This window comes from Anser anser, assembly GCF_964211835.1.
Source record: "Anser anser genome assembly, chromosome: 11".
NCBI lineage: Eukaryota > Metazoa > Chordata > Aves > Anseriformes > Anatidae > Anser > Anser anser.
Genome location: NC_139732.1, coordinates 9,011,546 through 9,032,602, shown reverse-complemented (window position 1 = coordinate 9,032,602; position 21,057 = coordinate 9,011,546). Strand labels below are relative to the sequence as shown.

The 21,057-nt window shown below is 43.0% G+C and overlaps 1 protein-coding gene across 2 annotated transcripts in view; it reads left to right on the top strand.

Moving 5' to 3' along the window:
- The window catches only part of LOC310905612 (uncharacterized protein), a 724,478-nt gene that overhangs the window by 614,053 nt on the left and 89,368 nt on the right, over positions 1-21,057 (top strand). For both annotated transcript variants that reach the window (XR_014589159.1, XM_083852137.1), the window contains 2 exons: positions 5,377-5,468; positions 6,962-7,065. Coding sequence is in view for 1 of the 2 variants with exons in the window: in XM_083852137.1 (XP_083708263.1) it covers positions 5,377-5,412 (36 nt within the window). In the remaining variant the exon portion in view is untranslated. The remainder of the gene's footprint in view (positions 1-5,376; positions 5,469-6,961; positions 7,066-21,057) is intronic.

Genomic DNA, 21,057 nt, shown 5'->3' with positions numbered 1-21,057 from the left:
AGCACCTGCAAGCCCCGAGCAGAGCAGTGCCTGGGCTGCAGGGAAGGAGGCCAGCCTGAAGGGATGGTTCTCCAGCAGAGCTTGGCAATTCTATCCACGAGTACTTTGGAGAGCTTAAATTGGCTTTCTGCAAATATTGGTGGGCCTGATCCAGAGCCCTTCTTGTTTGCAGGCCCAGAGAGTGCAGGCCCTGAGCAGCCCCAGCGTGACCAAGTGTTGTTTGTGCTTTAATTTCGTATTAAGGTAGGGTGTGAAATTAAAACCCAGTAGCTGTGTCTCAATAACTGTTGCTCGGGAATAAGAATAGTTTTGTTCAAAAGGCTTGTTAAGTGGACAGATGTCAGTTAAGATTTGCACAGGTAAAGTCTACCGGTGATGAGGGCCTTAGGCACTCTCTTAATTATAATACCTTTCTAAAGTTTATTCTTGTTGCTACTCATTTTTTAATACATTACAATGTCTGTAGCCAAAAATAATGTTTAAATCTCTCTTAACTTCCGTTAAATTAAATACAGCAAAAAGGAAATTAGGGGTGTTTCTGAGAGTGAGGTTTGTTGTGGGCCTTGTGAGTATTCAAAGCTGGCTGGCAAATTTGTGTAAAAGCAATGCAGGAGCCCAGTTACTTGTGTGGGTCTTACTCAGTCTCAGTCATCAGTTTTATGGTGGCCTGAGAAATTATTGTTAATGAATTTACATATTGCTACTGTAGGCTAATAAGAGGTGAAAGTACCATGTGTGTGCTTGTACCAAGGGGGATTTCCACACAATTTCCAAAATTCTGCTCCAGCTTTTGTCAACTCTCTCCCTTGGAAACCTGAAATATTCAGTGGCTTTGTGTGAAGAAACATTCATATGCTGGATTTTAGCCATTTCTGTCAACTGCGTGAAAGTTACTTTAAACAAAATCCTGGACCCAAAGTGGAAGTTTTAAGGTATTTGACATCAACTGTACACAGGTACAGAATTTGGATTGAGTTTTGATCTTTTACTTCATTCGTATGGCAAAGGCTTGTGTGATTAGTCTTAATGGGACCAGACTCTTAATGGGAGAGCTTGTGAGCAAGTGCTTGCATGTATAAGGATTTCTGTCTGGTTGCTGGTAAATCAGTCCTGTCTTTTGAATAGAAAGAATGAAAGCTCTTGTCTCCGGCAGCCTTGAATTGCGTTTCGTTTGAAATCTGACTAGAAAGTTTGTTACGTGACTCGATGTGAGCAATAAAACCAAACAAGGCAGTCATTTCTGGTGAAATTCCTCCTAATAGGACTGCCTGCTTGCACAGTATCCCATTCTCTGTGGGAAGGGGCTTTCTTAGGTGAGAGGGCCTGGTGGGTGAGAACACCTACCAGAAAGGCCTGTGAACAATGGCTCAGCCTGGGCAAAATAATGCAAGTTCGGGCATCCACAGAAGTATAAAAAGCTTTAAGGCTTTCCTCTAGTGTCTTGTTTTCTCAAGGAAACTGTATGGCAAGCTGTGCAACCAAAATGGAGAATATTTTATGTTCAAAGCAGTCATCTTATTGCATCTCCCAGTCACTGGGCTGTGGCATATTTACTAACGCTGCCTTCTGTTATCCAGCATGAATTACACTCACCAGCACGTGTCTGAAGCCCAGTGGTGTAACCACCACATCTTTCCGGTCCAGCATGTTTGCAGCAGGGACTATGAATACTCATGTTAAATTTATTGTAGCTTGGACATAAAGCAGAGGGGAAAACTCTAAATAAAACATTTGGAGCCTGATTTTGGCTCCTGTTGCACTAACTCAACTATGAGTCAAGGATAATATTTGTTCTTTTGGGAACTTGGCCTTGTTGCCTGTACACCAAATGCAGAACCAAAGAGGCTGGTGGATGAAGGAAAATGAGACCAAAGGTCCATGTGTAAAGCTGTCAGGCTTCCTCATTTGGGGGGCTGGGGAAGGTGGAAATTAAAAATAAAACAGTTTATCCTAATTCACATAGTTAATGCCAGAGCACAATAGTGCAAAGTGGTGATAGGAATGTGTGCTCCTGTGACTAGACATTTAGGGGATGGATTAAGACAGTAACTGATGATATAACTGCAAATTTGATCCAATTTGATGCTTTTTTGTTGCTTTGCTATATAGTTATGGATAGTCCTCATCTTCATAGGTGACTGAGGACCGCCAGAGGATTATTTTTTTTCCTATTGTTTTAAAAACTGCCTTTTGGGAGTTTCAAAGGGGTTGTATTTCAGGCATTCTTCATACCATTTTTTCTGTAATTAGGATGTGTGGCACAGTGAAAAGCTGTGAATGGTCCTACTGACATCAAAAGCAGCAGCAATAATGTCCTGGTGACTATGGGCAGAACAGGTTTCTTGCTTAATTTTCATACCTTTCTATACCTTATTCAAAAGTCCATACTTGGAGGTTTGTTATTCCCCATTGAAAATGTGAGCTGTGCAGTTTATTTAGGTTGGAGAGTTAAGTCACGGGCTGAGTGTGGTATACATAGCATTCACTCTCTGTGGTTGCCTGTTTCTTGCCAGCAGTCCTGCTCGATGGGCAAGAAAGCACCCAAACTCATGCAACTGGAGAGCAATAGAAAAACGAAGCTATGTTTTAGGGATTGGTAATTGTTTTGGCAGAGATGTGTTCGTAATCTTGCCATGAAAAATAGGTAACTACTGTGGCATTGAGCGTTTTATGCAAGAGGGTGTTAAAATGGGAATCCAAGCTCCAAATGGGGATGTTTGTTGTCATGGTTGTCCAGCAGAGCGCCCAGACCTTACACAGAATCTGAGAAGAAATTCAGTAGCAGATGGGAGCGAGATAAAAAGTATGTTGGACAAGGGAGAAATATCTGATCAAAATGAAGTTCTGAAAAAAGCAGCGCATGGAAATTAAATGCGTCCAAGACAGTTAAAGGAGACATCAAGGCAGTTATTAGGCAGAATGATATGGGGAAAAGTGCAAAAAACATGAAAGATATGGCTTTTGGTTTTTTACTTTGGAGAGGTTACAACTTCAAAAGAAACCGACTACAACAACATAAAATGTTTCTCCCTCATGCTGAAGTGATTTGGCCATAGGTGCCCGTGTTCTTTTTATAAATTTGTCCTCTGGAGGGTTCGAGTCCTCCTAAAGCTCACTCCAGGCAGCCAGTCAAGCACGTTCACCTCAATGATTAGCGAGAGGCCTGCGGTGTGCTGAAATATTATAAGGAGCCTATAGAGGAACTCATCATGAGCCAAACAGGTTACTGCCTTGGCAGGATTCCTCTTACTGGTTTGTGAAGATAAAAGGAGGACAGGTAAAGGTTAGTATTTCAAAGTAAGTGTCTTGGATCTTAAAATATTTGGTGAAATTATTCAAGAATAGTTCATCCAAGTGAAAATAGTTTCTGTGTATTGCTGTCAAGGTCAATGAAAGCTAAAGTCAGATGCTGGCCAAGCAAGCAAAAACTGCCTGTGGGCTCCCATCACTTACACACCTCGTAACTCTGAGCTTGACATAAAGAGCGTGGGGAGCAGGACTGGGAACTCACAGGCTTTTTTGGGTCAGCTTCGCTACTTTTGTTTGAGCTAAAAACCCCAATGTCATAAGGACTACACAGCACGTACTTCAGGAGAGCTGATGTGACCCTCTGAGATCCCACCCTCTCCAGGTTTGGGCTCCCCAGCTGCCCACCCTGTGCCAGAGGTTGGCATCCCACCCAGCCCAGACCTGTGGGCCACCAAGGTAGATACCAGATGGTGGCCTGACTGTCCACCAGTCAGCTGCTTCAGCTCACATCCTGGTGTGTTATTTACAGTTCCTATCATGATATATGGGACAATTGGCTCCTCTTTCAGTATGAATTTAATCCTTAAACATCCAAGTTTTCAAACAGCTGAGATGTTAGGTGGTTTTGAGATGTAGGGGACCTTCTACGTGTCATCTGTGGTGCAGTCACACCAAGACAGAGATTTTGACAGAAGCTGCTGCTGTGAATACAACTGGTGCACGGGTTCTGACTGCTCATCTGGAGCTGCTAACACAAAGCTGTTTACAGGGGCTGAAAGCTTTTGGAAACCAGCTCCTACTTAGGAGCCTGTGTCATAGCTAACAGCCCTTTGCCTGAGCAGACTATGAGTGCCAGCACCTATTGACCGTGTCTTCTGAAGCCCATAGCTCAAAACATGGATGTCTCTGCTGAGCACCTATATGAGGAATAAACACAAACATTTGTGGAGGTTTAGCAGGTCCTGTTCCTGATCTTCTGGCCCTTTAAGACCTGTCTGCTAAGTTGTCAGGTGTAAGTGCTCAGGCTTCAGGAGCTTACTGAAGAGAAGATGATAAGGAATGGTTGTTAAGAAAAGTACGTTCCTCAGGCAAAGGAGGAAAAGGTACAGGAGCTGGACATTCAGTAGGGTTGTTCACTAGGACTGGCAAGAGCAGGCAAGATGAGATTTATTTATCATTTCCTACAGCATAGTAAATGTTTTGGATTTAAATTTTAGAGATGGTTATTTGCAAGCTGAAAATATCTGTTAGGCCCTTACTGAAGGGATGTGCCAGGATCTGAGTACAAAACGATCCTCCCATGATGTATGTATCTCCCGTTTCAGAAGTGAATGAAGAAGGTGAATAATGTACTGGGCATAATAGTGATATGGACACCTTAATGTGTGCAGTTCATTAGGAATAAGAAATGTGTTTCTTTTGGGCAATTTGGCAATTCGGTATGTGATCAAATTATTATGGCATTTCTTAGTTTTCTGAGGAAATTGGGTATGGACATCTGCTATCCAGTAAAGGAACAGGAAAGGATATCTATTTGTAACGGGTGTTACTAATCTCTGGCTAGAGGTATTTATTAAAGTCCATTTGGCATGTAATTCTCAAGAAGTCACATGCATCGTGTTTTCCTAGGCCTCTGTGGTGCTGGGTGATGCGCAGAGTTGGTGCATCACTCAACATGAGAAAGCAGATGCAAAAGCACGATTCCAGGCACCGTTCCACTTGCTGTGAAGCAAAGGGAGCTCTTCTTTGGTGGACTGGAAAAAAAATTGGGCTACATCTTCAGTGTCAGTTTGAATCTCGTCTTTGTTTTCTGCCATTTTGATGTTTGAATTTTGTAGCATGCTGTGTGATTTATTGGGCTTGTAAAATGAACATACTCCAACTTAAAAATCTACATGTTCCCATCTGTACCCTGAGGATATCTCAAAAGGGGGGATTCAGAAACTGGGGGACGAAAGGTTTCATGAATTCTGCAAACTTTTTCCTTTGAGTGCTTTTTTATATACTTGAGTGGCGCTTACGAATTACTTACACTATCCGTTATAATTTAATGCATTACACAATAAAGAGTATCTGCTGTTCTTTGTGTATTTCAATACCAATGCTTTCCTTATCTGTTTTCCCCAGCTTGCCACTCCGTGCAGTAGAGGTTCTGTCATGTGATATTACTCCACACAGAGGGAAGTTGGAGCAGCCCTGCACGCTGCTTTACACCACTGGTAAGCAGTCAGAGGATTTGCTTTGGTCACAAATGTAGTCTCACATTGTGTATCTCTCCTCTCTCTCACATTGAACATAGCATTTCAACAACTGCAAATTCAGTGGTTGTCAGCTGAATCAGGATTTGAGTTAATAGCTTGTGTCTTTCTTTGGAATAGTGTTTTCAGCCCTAATATTAGTTTGTAGATGTTCCAGACTGTGCTCACTTGTAAATGTGTGCGTGCAGCTTCTGTTAACACAGATAACTATCATTTCTCATGCTGAGTGAATGGTAGACTTGTATTAGTTGTCCTCTAGATTTTACTGTCTTCCTTCAAGCTCAGTGTAGGATTTTCCACACACTTGAAGACCTTTGCAAAATCAGGAACTGTTGCTTTCTAAATAGTTGTATTTCAGGTTGCTGGATATATATTGTCAAAACACCCAAACCATTGTATCACAGATGAGACCTGCATATATCGGTTTCCTAATTCCTATACCTGTGACTCCAAAACTCTTTACTAAATTCTTCTGAAATATTTTGTAGGAAGAAAGGAAAATAGGAAGTACCTCAAGATGGACTCTTATGCTGCAGAGTAGAACCATCTCACTTTATTTTAGGAGATATATTTTAATTTGTCCTTTGGGTTTGCCTTCATTGGACAGTTGATTCCATCATTAAATAGTTGACTAAAATGGCTATCTTTCTGTATATGGAAAAGGAGTCTAGACACCCAATTTTTAAATGGCTTAAGTTATGTAAGAATAATTTATTTTTTATGTCTTTGCAATACTCGTGGACAATTAACAGTTTTCCTTGTCCCCTACCCTGCTCTGTATTTTTCCAATGCCTTTCATTTTATATACAGTTTTGGACCCTGTATCAGGAGCTGTACTTCTCTATAATGGGTGTGATTTGTCTCATGTGGGAATTCTGAATAAAATTAGCAATAACGTACTTACATTCAATTAAATCTGTTTCAACTTTCACAGAACTCCGCCACTCAGTAGGGAAATCCTCTCTGCCATGTTTAAGGAATGGTAATCGATACATGCTCACTGGTAACATGTCTGCAAATTTCAAAACACTGTAAGGAGTTAGGTGATGTAGATGACTCTTTCTTAGTAAATTTCAGCCTGACAGCTTTGCTTAGCCATAACCAATTCCCATCCTTGTTGTTCAAAGTCAAATTCTGTCAAGCGGTTCAGTTGTTTCTGACTCAGAGTGTCAGAAATTGTCAAATGCCCCATTCTTGGGAGAGGAGCAATCTGGACACCATCAGAAGATGAGCAGGACACGTTGTCTCAGGTTACATTGAGAAAAAAACATCACACTCTGGGGGTGAACTGAATGGGTACTTACCTCTTAAAACATTGTACGCTCGCACAGGCAGGATAACATTACAAAAACAAACAACTTGGCTTATCCACTGAAGGAAAGTTTCAGATTTGTGCATGCATATCAGGAAGATATGAAAGGCAACCTGTGATTCTGTCAAATTGTTCTGTGCAGGAAAACATTGAGCTTTGGCTGTGGGAAGCTCGGAGTCAGGAGCTGCGCGGGTACAGGGGAGTCCCATCACCTCAGCTTCACCCATGTCCCTGCTTCTGCAGCAGGTAAGCAGGCGGCGGCGGGAGAATGGGGAAAGTCTTTCAGCTGCGTGCACTCACCAGCCAGCGTGCTGAGGACAGCGTGAGACTAGTAGGTGACTCAGAGAGATGATAGCAGAATCTGTCTGCAGGTCCTTAACCAGGCTGGCCCGTTAATGCTGCATGTAGTCACTTGTTTTGGCCAGCTGAGAGGTAAAAGGTGAAGCTTTCTTGTGCTTTTCCTTTACACATGGAGGTTGAGCTGGACTTGTATTTGGACACGGGATATGTTAGAGCTCAAACGTGGGCTTAGGCCAACCTGTGAAATGCTGGATAGACAAAGCCCTGTCTCTGTCATATGGGTAACTCGATTAATGCCTACTTCTTTCTTAATAAACCAGTCTCCTGCCTCCCAGTGAGCAGGTAAGGAGTGAAAATAAAGTTGCCTTTATGGTTGTAACAAGCCGGGAATAAAATGACTAGGATGACAAATGTGGGTCAGGATCTGTCAGAGCTCACAAAAGACCCAGAACCAATCAACATGATTTCCTCAGCTGTGAATACTCAAGTCAGACAAATGTATAATGCATCCAATTCTCTCGAACGTGTATGTGCAGCCTCCATGCTGGGACTACACTCCAGGCTTTTGAAGTTTAGCCAGTAGCCACTGTATTTCTGGCTGTTTAGCACTTGCTAAAGAAGAACTGAATAGTATCAGGCTGAATTATAATTTTTGCCCTGGGAAAGAAAGAGAGAAAACAAAAACCTAGCCAGACCAGTAGAAAGCCTTTTGGAATAAGAATTATTTTATACAGGAAAGATCTAAAAAGATCTTTCTAATTTGTTCACAAATTGAAGTGGAAGTGACCTGTGTAACAGTACAGTTGGTGAAGGTTTGTTAAGGTAGGAGGGGTGTGTGAGAATGGCTTGGAGGGAAACAGTGGATGGGAAATGAAGCACATGAAGAAATCAGAAATGGGAAAAATGAGCACAAAAGTTTAAGCACCCTGTGTGAAGTATAGTGCTATTGTAGAATGAAGCATGTAGAATGAAGCAGACTTTGTGGATATCTGTGATGTTTTATAATACTTCTTAAATATAAAATCTCTAAGAATATTTATCATTTCTCCTACTTTCTTCCCTTCACTCCACTATTGTCTTACCCTGTAACTAGAGGAGGTGCTTTTGTGTCTTTTCTTTTTGCCTTTTTTTTTTTTCCTGCACAGTTTTAAACACATTAATTGTGGGTTATGCAGTTTGCTTCACTTGCCATTTCAGTAGGCCGCATCAGCCATCCCATCAGGTAGCATTGTTTACAAGCAGTTCTGCAACCTTTTCATCCTGCTCCCTTATTTTTGTTACACTTGGTGTAGCGATGCCATAGGACATTTTAAGTATGAATTGGTTATTCCTTGTGGTATGTCCTCGGGTCTGTTATGCTTAGGGTATTTGCGTTACCTGTTTAGACACCCACACGCGGTGTGGTTATTTTTGTTTGTGACTGAATGCAGGCTGTACAGCGGATGTCGCAGGAATACGTTTAGAACTTCCATTGATCTCTTTAGCTACAAATAATCATTACCGTGGCAAAGCAAACAGAGGTTCAAAAATGCAGGAATGTAGCCCAAAGGATGCTGCTCACTTTTCCTTCTGAAATACATGACACGCAGGTTTGAGGTGTAGAATAGCAACTACTGAAAGGTATTAAACAAGAAAACAACATAGGATATCAAAAAATTAACTACCCGTCTTTGGTTCTTTAAAAAAGGAGAATGAGATAAAGGTACAGGCAGTGATGGGAAGCTGGTTGTCTTGTTCAGTTCCTCAGCACTAGCATAGCACTTGGTAAGTCCCCTGCTGTAGTTTTGACTAAGCACAGGTTTTTGCTTTGCCATGCTGCTGCTGTGCAACAGTTGCACAGTTTGCCTGTGCCACCCTGGAGATGGCTGCGTTTTGCCCTGTCAGTGGGGATGCTGTGTATATAGTTTGAGGAGTTTATAGACATGTCCTGTGTTCTGTGGGATAACACATAAAACTGTTTATCTTCTTGTTTAGTTTTATATAGTAGCTATTTGTCTGGAGAAACCTGAGTTTAGGAGAAGAATTGCTTGAAAGTTTAAATTCAAACTACATTAGATTGCAACATCCTAACTCCTGGGTCCCAGGGCTTAAGAGAAAGTAAACTTTCTGAGATCTGGTCCAACGTGAGTGTCGTTTTTATGGAAGAGGTGACCCAGTGCCTCCCTCGAAATTCTGTTTCAGCTCTTTTGCCCGGGTGTAAACCTGTGCAAGTCACAGGGGCAGTTCTGTGTGCACAGCAGGGATGGAGCTGGCTCCAGCGCTGTTCCTCACCATCCCATTTCCTTCCAACAAGCCGTGCTGAGAGTCTGAGTTCAAAAATAGCCCAGTGTGGGTGCAGACAGCCCAGTGTCCGTGAGCATGTGCTGTCAGAACCGCATGTCACTGCACCGTGCGAAGGACGAGCTTAGGTCAATACTAGCTCAGGGAGGTCAGCACTTGCGCTGCTTCAGCCTCTTCCTTCATATCTCTCTGCTTTGGTCCTCCCTCAGTCCAAAGATTCATTTCCTTTCTTCCATGAGCTCTTCCACAGATAAAGCATTGACAGGTATGATGCCAGTAGCCACTGCAGTACAGGAGGATTGTTTGTATGTCTAAGAGATTCAGATGCAGATTATTGCTAGTTGAAACTTGTCCTTCTACAGAGCCAAGAATGCTTTTAGGTCCTCCTTAGCAATACTTCTGGTCCTCATTAGAAACTGGTGGTTTGCATATTTTAAATAAGTGTTCACAATAACTCCTGTCCAGAAGAAAAACCTCAGAAATATGTAGAGCATAAAGCAGCGTGATATAACAGCAGTGTGCAGGGTGCCATATTGGCTTTGGCTCTGTCAGCTCTGTGCAGTTGGCCAAGCACTTTCTGCAATATGGTGTGCCTGTTAATGATGAATGTTGGTAGCACTGCTCAGTCTTTGAAAAGTGGGGGAAAATGTGTCAGGAGTTCATGCCATCGTAGCACAATTGTTTGGGGATAATTATTGAATGCACACAAGAGCAGCAGTTTTTTTCCCTGTACGTGAACTGTAGTTGATGTTGCGCTATTTTGGTTTTGTTTTCTGCTTAACATTCCTCTGTAAGTGCAGCTCCTCTGAGGCTTGAAATGAGACACACAAAACTGAACCAAAGTGACTTTGTTTTCTGTGTGTTGGGGATGGACGCTGAGTGATAATGACATATTTTGCGTGTGAGCAGCAGGTGCGAGACCAAGTGTCTACTGCAGATTAAAGTAAATATGTTTTTTTCTATATTTAACTGATATGTGACAAAGAAACAATGTTTAAATGTCACTTTCCATGGTTTTTTTGTGTGTCTATAATTATACATTCTAATGTGCCAAGTAGCTACTCACTGAAGTTCAAATTTACATAGTAAAGTTGTGCATAACAAGACAAACAAGATACAGTCTAGCATTCATCTCCATGCATCTGGGCTGCCTCCACCCAGCAGTTACACTACCAACAAATGAATGTTTTCTGCTTTCTTGAGTTCACATAAATAGCTGTAAATTCCTATAATTAACTATGATAAGTCACTCCCCGCTATTAAAACAAAGACGTGTTTGTTTATCGGTCATACTTGCATCCACCACTCTTAACATTACGGTGTCAACTGATGTTTTTTCACTGTGTTAAACAAAGCAGAAATATTCCTGTTGGGCAATGCCGGAGTCCCAGGAGCGGCCTCAAAAGCAGGAGCACCAGGCTGTCGCCCGCTGAATGCTCCGCTTCTCTGCTGGCGGCCGTTCCTTCCCCTCGCCCCATACCGCACCGCCTCCACAAGACCACGGTGTTTAGGTGGGCAGTTACAGCACTGGGGAGCAAAGCACAGCCCGGAAGGGGAGAAGTAAATAAACTGAGATATCAAGATGAGTTAGTTCTTGTAGGTCCTACAAATAAAGCACTTCTTATGAACAACATCTGATTTTCCATGTGTCAGGCCTAAATTTAGTCAGAGGCGATTTGTGGCAAAGCTGGTCCAAAGATTTCTATGTTGGTTTTCTTTTTTAATGACGTTAAACTTATATTGGTAGTGATATAAATATGTATATATATATATTTTACTTTTTTCCTGCTGAAATTTGCATATTTTCCTTTTGTTGTGGAGGCTAGGGGCACCAAATTTTGCCCCCAGGCCTCCTTTTTCTTCTCCATTGTATTTTTATTTTATATGTCTATTCTCAGTGCTTAGTGGAAACTTCTTTCACTTATTTCTTGTGTCCATTGTCTTCTGCAGGCTGAGGCTGTGCTCAGGTTGTGCCTGCTGTGGCAGAACATGTTTTTCACAGCTTTTAGCGTCTCAGAAGTAATACATCCTAAGAGATACAGCCATAGAACTAAATTAGGCACCCAAATTACAACTCCCATAAAATACTGAAAAGGGAGGGGGAAGGGAGAGGAACTATAACAGTGACAGTTTTGTTTTGCCTAAATTTTCCATGAAGAAGTATTTCATAAGTTATGTCAAATGAGAAAGCTGGTTATGTATCTTTCTCTGCATGGGTACAAGATCTTCTGTGACATACAGATTGCTAGAGTGGGGGTGTGCACTAGTGCCACGATGCTGATAGCAAGCAATGGGGTTTGTTCTGTGCTTTGCCATCTCTATACCGTCTTCTTCCCAGCATATGTTCATATTAGTCATGTTAGGAGTTTAGTCAAAGATTTGCCCTTTAGAGAAAATAGTGGTAACGGAGAACTTTGTATCTCTGTCTGGAAGAGATTAATCGCTGACGATCCTAAATATCAGGGATGCTCAGAAAAATGCATTATGAAATGCAGGGCTGCTGATGACTGCCCGTTTGGTGGTCATCAAAGAAGTATGAAGTGATTTTCTTTCAAGGTGGTTTCTTTGGATAGCAGAAATGAAAGTCTTTCCCTTCCGATTTCAAAAGCAGGCTGTATGTAGTTGCTTCATTCCTTATGGATTTTGTTAGACATAATTACCATGCATGAACAGCACAGTGCATGGATTATACAGCAAATTCTGTTTTAGCCATGCAAACTCCCAGTGACACTGCGGGCTCTAACAGCTGTGAAGATGTGATTACAGTCTTTCATGTTAATATTGGGTGCCTTAAAGACCGCTGAAGCTGCTCCCAGGTCAGCAGAACTAGAACAGACTAGCTAAGACTTCGCTAAAACAGAGATGGAGTAGAGGATTTTCTGTGAAAAACAGAGAAAATTAAAAACAAAGTTTATTATAGTGCTGAAAGAGTTAATTCTTAAATTTCTACCCCAGAACAAGGTGCAAGTCACAGATAGGTTGCCAGACTTGGCCTTTTATGCTAAGTTATTAGTACTGTACCACGTGGATAAATTTACAGAGGAAAACTAATTCTGGCCTCGTTGCATTAGGTGCTGTGTTATAATACGTGTCAGGAGACGTGATATGTAGTAGCGTGTCGAATAAAGAAAAAAGGTAGAAGACAAAGCCATCATTCCTCCTTGTACACAGAGAAACTGAGGCACAGGGAAATGCAGTGCCTTGCTCCAGGCTGCTCCAAAAGGCTCCGTGTGCCCGGGAGAGCTGCTGGGGCTGCCGGAGGGGCAGCTGGCACCTAGTGCCTGGGCGAGCTTCCTCGTCCCGCAGCAGGCATGGGCAGCCCAAGGAGCTGAGCCTGGAGCTGGATAGGTTGCTTTTAAATAGAGCTAATCTGCCTGAAATACGTGGAGCCTCCTCTTCTGCTCCTCTCTAAGAGGCATATCGGTGGATCAATGGAATTTTGCAGCTGTAAGTTCTACCTTTGGATAAAAACAGTCCAAGGGGTTGTTTCTAATTGCTGCCTTTTATTTTAAGTCCTGGTTTTCATATTCTTTCCAGGAGGAAGAATAGTGAAAGTTTGGGAACATGACCTTTTTTTCTCCTCCTAGCTCTAGGCTTGCCCTGGGACCAACCTATTTTACGCCAACTCAGTACAACTGTGAAAGGAAAAACTAAGAAAAAGGCAACAAACAATAGAGCATAGCAAAAACCCACTTAAAATATTACAGCTCAATATACCGCAGAGCCTCATTTCTCTGTAATCCTCTTCTATTTAATGGAACCCCTTGTGTCCAATTCACCTTATATTTTTATTAATCTTTGTGATTTTCCCTAATGATCCTGTTATAAAAACATCACAGCACATGGCACAAGGACAGTGCACATAAAAAGTTAAGAACGCATTTAACTACCAGCCATTGATTAGGGTTCTTGATGAGTTTAAATACTACCTGGGAAAGGCTTTCTATCAAATTCAATTGGCTGCAAATGCATTAAGCTTAATGAAATTCAAGATTTGGGTATATATGAATATTTTTTTCTTAGAAGAGGTGCCCTTGCCACGAGAATGTGCACTTGCTATTCAGCCTCCTGCCTCAGGAGGAAGGGGTGGCAAAAGGCGATATGTGTGACCTCCCCAGAGCCTGACCCGGGTCCCATTCCACTTAGTTTGCTATAAATCAGGAGAAATAGCAGCAGCATCAGTGAAATTGCACTGGGCTTGGTAGTTCTTGTGATCTAGGGATGGAGAGGAGATGAAAGATGCTGGCAGTTTGTAAGATCCTGGATAATGTCAGTCTGTGAGATCCAGCAGTGGATTTTGTGGAAGGAGCAGAGAGCAGCATTGCTGGGTTGGTGCTGGGCCCTAGTGCTGGGACTGCAGTGCCGTGGTCCTGCCAGGTGACAGCAGAACTGCATCCATTTCCTAGGGATGCCAAGCGGTAGCAAAGCAGGACAACACCAAGGTGAGCTTCCATGAGAAACTTAGTCATGCTCGTTCCAGAGAGGGAGAAGAGGCACAGGGAATATTAGTGGTTATCTCCAGGTTGCAGAATTCACTGGCAGAATGAGGAGCTGAGGCCAAGTCACAGCGCGAGGCTCCACCAGACTTTCCCAGGATCTCAGGTGGGACGTGTGTAGTGTGCCCCATGTAATCAAACAGGAGCCCTGTTTGATAACCAAGAAGGATTTTCTCCTTCCTGTGCCCATCCTGCTGTTACAGTCAGCTAAGCTACATCACGCTGACCAGGAGCATATATGAAAAGTTACTGCAGAGTAGCAACATGCTATAAATCCGTGTTTTGGTCTGCCGTGAGGTACCTAGTTTGTGCAGCCAACCCCTCTGCTCACAGCTCAACCACAAGAGCATCATTTCTCAGTGTTGTTTTGCTCTTTCATGGAATTTCTCAGACAGACACAAAGCTATTCTTTCAAACAGAAATACGATATTTTATTTTTTCAAAGATGCAGTTCGCCTTCTAGAAAGCCTATTTGCTCCCTATGTCTGTGCAAGAATTTCACAGGAACTCTAAAGGTTGCAGTAAAAATTAGTAGTTTTTGCATGGTTCTAGGCAGTGCATGCATCCGCTGTTACCTTTACCTTTTCCTGGGCTGTAGTGCAGTCTTTAGCTTCCAAACATGTTCTTTTCTGCTCTCCAGACTTATTTAATTTAGAGTAGTTTGTATATTGGTTACTACATATATTTTGTTTGGCACATTTTTTTCCAAAACCTTTCCATAAAACTAAAAATATAACACATGGAACAAACCACTCCATTACGCAGAGAGAAAAACGTATTGCTGAAACACAGGAAAGTATGTTGCAAGGTATTCATTTTAACTTCAGCTTCTGTCATAAAATTCTGAAAAACAAAAAAATCTGGAACATGCAATTAAAATAATTGTAGGTGTGTGAATGCCTGCCTCCAAGCAAGGAATTTAATAATACATTAAAACTTTTATTTTTGATTCTAGCAAAATATACAATTATCCATACAAGCTGCCATTGCATCACGTCTTGAGTTCATGGAGGAAACTTCACCTACTGCTATTTCTACAGCATGGCGTGGTATTATTACAGTTCTTACTTAATTTCACAGAGCAATGTGCTCTCCAGTACACTGAACTGAAAATGACACACACTTTCTTAGTAAGATTGTATTTACTGTTGATTTATCTTGCCCTAGAGAGTTCTGGTTAACATTCCAGTGATAATTGACCCTGCCTTATTTAACTCTTCCAGAAGTGTATTCTCACTCCCAGCAGTGCCTTGATGCGCAGACACTGAAACAACAGTCCAAGCAATACATTTGTAATTGCAGGAGGGTGAGTCACGCCACATGGCTGATTTCAAAGATTTATAAGAAAAACAGCAGTCTCAGGATAATATATGATTAATTAGCTCGTTAAAGTAATGGAGAGTTTTCAAATCTAGAGGAGGGAGGAAGTGTTGTCTAGCTTCTTAAGTATAACCTTTGTTATATTGCAAGCTTACAATCAGTGTCACTTTAGCAGGCATCTTTAAAACTAATAGTTATTGCTGCCTATGCTGGAAGAGGCATAACTTCATCATATCGCATCAGGTGCAGTGGAGATGAACAGCCTTGTGCTGTTCTTGAGGGAAGGCTCTGCTGCTGCTTCACCAAGATCCCCATTATGCCCCCAAGTTTTTTCAGGCTGTTACAGTCCAGGTAATGAAAGATAGTGCCTCTGCCTACAAACTGTGCTTTGCCAGGATGACTCAGACATTTTAAGATATACTTTGAAATGCTTCCATTCGGTGTGTCTGGTCTTTATCGAGCTATCACTAGTAATGTACAATTACTGCAGAGCTGGACCACGTGCATCCCTGCTGTTACTTAAAACACATTAGGAAAATGAAATAGAAAATACAGCATTTACTTGTGATGTTAAAAGCGTTATTGTCGAACGGTTTGGGGGAGCATTAGTTCTTGGCACTGTTCTTTCTCTTATCTTTTGTTTTTCAAGAACTGTTTGGGGAATAGCCATTTCTGACACCCTGAGTGTCTCAGAGATGTCACAAACAAGGTTGCACCCTCAGGCCCTCGGCTGTGAGCTTTGGCACTGCTGGGGGTTGTATGTGGGGCTCAGGGCTGGCCTGCATCCACTTCTGTAGGATTGGTCTGGAGAGAAGGAACACATACAGGCTTTGATCTGGAAGCATGCATGTGAACACAATTGGTTGCACAAATTGTCTCACAAGCTTCATCTTCAGTCGCGTGCGTAGGGGTTAGTACCTCAGAAAGCCCCTTCCCATGGGCTTAGCACCCAGGAGTACAGCAGGAGACCAGCACGGATACCTGTGCAAAGTGAGCAGACAGCGTACCAGTAGATGGCATCCAAGGATGCCCGTCCCTGGGTGGGGCTGTGCCCATCCGGGCTCTGGAGATGGCTGGAGCTCTCTGGGGCTACGGCTGCTGTCCGCAGCCAAAACTGCCCTCCCCTCCTGCCCTAATAACACCTTGGTGTCTCCTGCTTCTGTCTTGTAACACTTTCCACATCAGTCTTGATTCCCAGCAGAAGGATTAGAAGTATGACTTCTTTCGTATGTAACATATTTATTTATAGGTCCAAAGTTTTCCACAGACATAGGATCATCCCTTTATCACATCATATCATATCATAGAATGGCTCAAGTTGGAAGGGACCTTAAAATTCCCTGATTCCAAACCCCCTGCCATGGGTAGGGATGCCACCCACTAGATCAGGTTGCCCAGGGCTTCACCCAGCCTGGCCCTGAACAGCTCCAGGGATGGGGCACCAACAGCTTCTCTGGGCAGCCTGTGCCAGGGCCTCAGCACCCTCTGAGTGAAAAGAGGTCTGAGTTTTCTTTGGAGACTGTGAAGCATTTGGTTCTGCTTGAGTGAAATCTAAAAACTGCATGGCCTAGCCACAATACTCACTGCTCAGTGCAGTTGACACCCAAAACTGCAAGGTATTGCTTTGCCAGAGAGGCAGAGGAGGTGGATGACACCTGAAAGACACTCGGGATTATCCCGTGGCTCCACCATCGCCCCAAGGAGCGTGATTTCAGTTCCGGTGGCGATGCCCTAGTTCATCACACAGCACTTACTTGGCTAATCCACGAAGTGGCAGTCATAAATACTGATAATTAACACTGACAGTTAGTACTTATGATGTGAAAAATTATTCCTGCTGCCTCCCTCTTGAAGCTATCCCATAATTATCATTATCCTTATTTTACGTAATCGCAGTGTTTGCCACTCATTCACTCTCCTCTCCAGCCGTAAGCTGCAGCAGTGGTAAAGCCCGCTGGGTTGCGTACGTGCCCAGATCAGCCAGCTGTCAACATGCCAAGCAGGAGATGTGTGTGGCAGGACTGAGATACTGTTATTTAAAACACCAAACCGTGATCTCAGAGGTGGGACGGAGAAAGGGCAGAGCCTCCATGCGGTCATGCTGCTGTCCTGTGAATGCAGCAACATAACTCGTTCCTGGGCCAAGAAACTGCTGCCAGGTGTCTCTACCCTGTCCTGCTGTTCCCTACCCTTTGTTCCCACCCCATTCCATGGTGCATTGAGCCCAAACGATGCCCCCTCAGAAATCATCCTTGTTTGTGTGGGGTGAGCGTCACGGAGGGAGCAGGAGCGACTGACACCAGCTTTGCCACCAGAGCTGATGCGTCACACAGCTACACCCAAAGTTTCTGCCTCTCATTTCGTCTCCTTGCCTTAAAGTTCAGCGAGATGTGGGTCAGGTAGTGGGGAAGGGTTAACTTGGGGAAGCAACGAGCAGCACTGCTCCCAGGAGTGGACCAGAGGTGGCAGAACTCTCTGTGGCTCCTTCAGGTAGTGGCGAGATGGGCTTCTTCAGTGGACTTCAATGGGCTTCTTCAATGCAGATTATGTAATGTGTTTGGGGACTATTGAAAATAAACGTTATTGACAGCCATTACATCTTACAGTATTAATAAGTATTTAGGGATTTTTTTTAAATGTGGAGTATCGACAGAAAAGGCTGTAACAGCTACTTCTGGGCCATTACAATTTATCTTCTAAATCAGCATGGGTTTATGGTTCACTGACATGTTTCACCCTATTACCTGCTAAAGGGTGGTTAATGACAATGTGTTTGCTGCGCATAATACTGCAGCGTGCAACACAGCACATCTACCATGCAAAGGCCTCGCAGAGAAGTGCTCCTCTGAGGAAAACTGTTCGCAGCAGATCTTTGCAGGGCTGGGTCTTACAGCTATACAGTAAAATAAAAACAAACATTGAATTCAGCCTCTCAGAACGATGTCTGAACTTGCAAATGGATCCAGTTCTGGTAAACCTTGGGTGAAGTACAAACCCTGGCACCACCAACGTCCATATAATGAATAGGGGACAAGAGCCACAGTTGATATAAGTGTCCTGGCTCCGCTGACTGTAATGGAGGAGCACAAGTTGGTACTCGCTGTTTCTGGGCGATGTGGAGCTTTCTCCTCTAAAGTACCACTTTCAATTCAGCCCTAGATTAGTCATGAATTGAGGTCATTATAGGGTTATTTGAGAGTGTGGGTAAAACCAGCAAGTTACGAATAGCTAAAGACACAAATAGTATTCACTTCTACAGTGATCCTTCACGCACACACAGCCTTGTTGGAAATGTTTTCGGAAGTAAGAGAAAATAAGGACACAGTGCTGTCCATAAATAGCCCTGGTCTGTAAATAATCTAAGCTTGGTGTCTTGGTCTGCTGGTCATATCCCGTCACCCGTACTAATCTGAGGTTTTGCTCCTCTTGCATTTTTTTGTCACTGAAATAAGAAGCAATTAATATCCACCTGGATTGATCTGTCTCCTGCCAAAAGGTAGTTTCTTCTTGTGAATCTAGAAAATTGTCTAGAGTTGTGATTTCCTGTCCATCTGTTCCCCCCTCCCCATGCTAAACCACTTGAGTATCAAAACAGATGTGGATTCACTCGTCCATAGTCAAAGCTCACCTTTCCAAAGTGAATCTCCTAGACCTTCATACACATGTAATGACCCAGATTTACATGACAGTGTGGGGGGCTTTTCCACGAAAACAACATTTCACTCCCGAGGCAGTGATGACACAGATGTGCATCACCACTTCTTTTAATTTGTGATCCAACTCCACCAACTCTGTGCTGGAAGTAGTCGGCAGAGAAGCTGAGCTAGTCTACGCCCATCTCTACTTCTTTCAGCACAGAGCTTGTTGCATGGCTGTCTTTAAAATGCTGAATATCTCCCATTAATCCTGATCTTGCCCTCCATTTCAGTAACATGACTGAGTTGTTCAGTAATAAAGGCTGCTCCATTTCCACCAAAAGCCAGCCTGCTGCCGGGATGCAGGGCTGCTCTGGGTAATGAGACTGTCTTCTGCTCTTTGTTTTGTTTGCACTAGATTTTCCAAACCCCCCAGCGAGTGCCGTTCAGTCCCTCGGTTAACATTTACACTGCAATCAGCATCCTGTGCCCTGTTCTATTTTCTGCAGACATGTAAATCGAACCCTTCTGTAAACTTCGTTTAATGATAGTGCCGTATTATGGGTTGTCTAAAACAGTGTCTAGGGATCCTGTTTCCTTTTAACTTCACCGTTTGGCTAAGGTATAATCTACAGAACGTCAACACAACACGTCTCTCTATTGAGTGTAGAGGTGAGATACAAAGCTTTCAAAGCAGGCAGATTCTTTTGCTGTTTCTTGGTTTCCTCAAGCACTTTGTACATGAAAGATTGTTTCCTTATCTCTTGGAAAAGCTTTTGGATGAAATTAACCCTAGTGTAGAGGGTCAGCCTAACGGCCTCTGCACTACTTAAGTCCTACTTAGAGCCTATTCTGAGAGGTTAAATTGGATTTGTATGGTGCACAAGGTGCATATTCCTCTGAATAGGTTAAAAATGAAAGATATAATTTATACTTACTAATGATTTTGGTTCCTGAATGGTTCTACTTTATATGGCTAGATTTGGGGGAATTCTTAAGTGGCAAGTCAGTATCTGCACGTGGCTTTCTGAAGCTCTCCAGCAAACATAGAGAAACTGGGCCTGCCTACATGTGCTGCTGCTGGCCTGTGACATGGAAACGCAGGCATTATTGTAGGTGCTAATAAGCAGGACAGGTACCAGCAGGAGCAGGGCTTGTCACCAAAGGCCCAGATCCCACGTAGCTGGTCCAGGGCAGCACAAGCTGGAACCCCAGCCGTAGCTCCTCACTGAGCTACCTTAAGGGTGATGCACACCCTGGGGCAGATGGTAGCGAGAAACCTCAATTTTCAGCAGAATTCAGGGAAGCAACTGCAGCTGCTCTCCGAACACTTTTGAAAGAGAAATGTGATGGCTTTTCACATCGTGTTTCCCCTGTTAGCCCATGCACAGCAATACACAGCTCTATTTCCAATTAAAAGAAATCTAGTGGAAGTTGCTGATTAAACTCTCTCAATCTGCAATAAGCATGTTTGATACTGAAGAAGTAGTCCCTCTTTTTGTTTTCCTTCTTGACCATTCTGAGTAGGGTTCTTCATTGTTTGATATCAGGGCAAAACAAATCCTAAATGCCACCCTAATGTGAGTCTGTGGACATAGCTGGTAGGTACAGGTATAAATGAGAGAATGAGGGCTCAGATAAACACTGAAGGGACCTGATGATGCATTTCCCCATCTTGGTTCTCTCCAGCCAGCTTTGTGGTCAGCTGTGGCAGATAGCCTGACAGCTGCCCGTGCTGTACCTATGTTTCAGCTAAGAATATGGTCCTGCTGTTTCCAATTAGGTCAGCCTGGCACTCGTCAAGTCCTAAATTCAGGTTGTCATTTTGGACGTTTATAAATGGAAACAAAGCCATATTTCTCCATCACGCCTCTAAATAAGTTCAAAAACAATGCTAAGTCCATTTTAAGCATCGGGTCCACCCAGCAATCTTATTTCCCTTTTTGGTCAATCGATCTTTCTGTTATAATGTGTAGCCTCAGAAGTTTCAGTGATACAGAATCGCTTTCTTCTCCCACCTTGGGATCTGTGAAGCTAATCTTGCTTGACCGTCTAGTTCAGGAAGTTCATTTGAATGTATTCTTATAGTAGAGGTTGGATAAGTGCCAGTTGCTTTGAAGGCGGTGTGAGTTATTTCTTAATATATCTGAGGTTTCGTTCAAATGTGAGCTGTGGAATTAGGAGCCTCATCTTTGAGGGGCTGCATG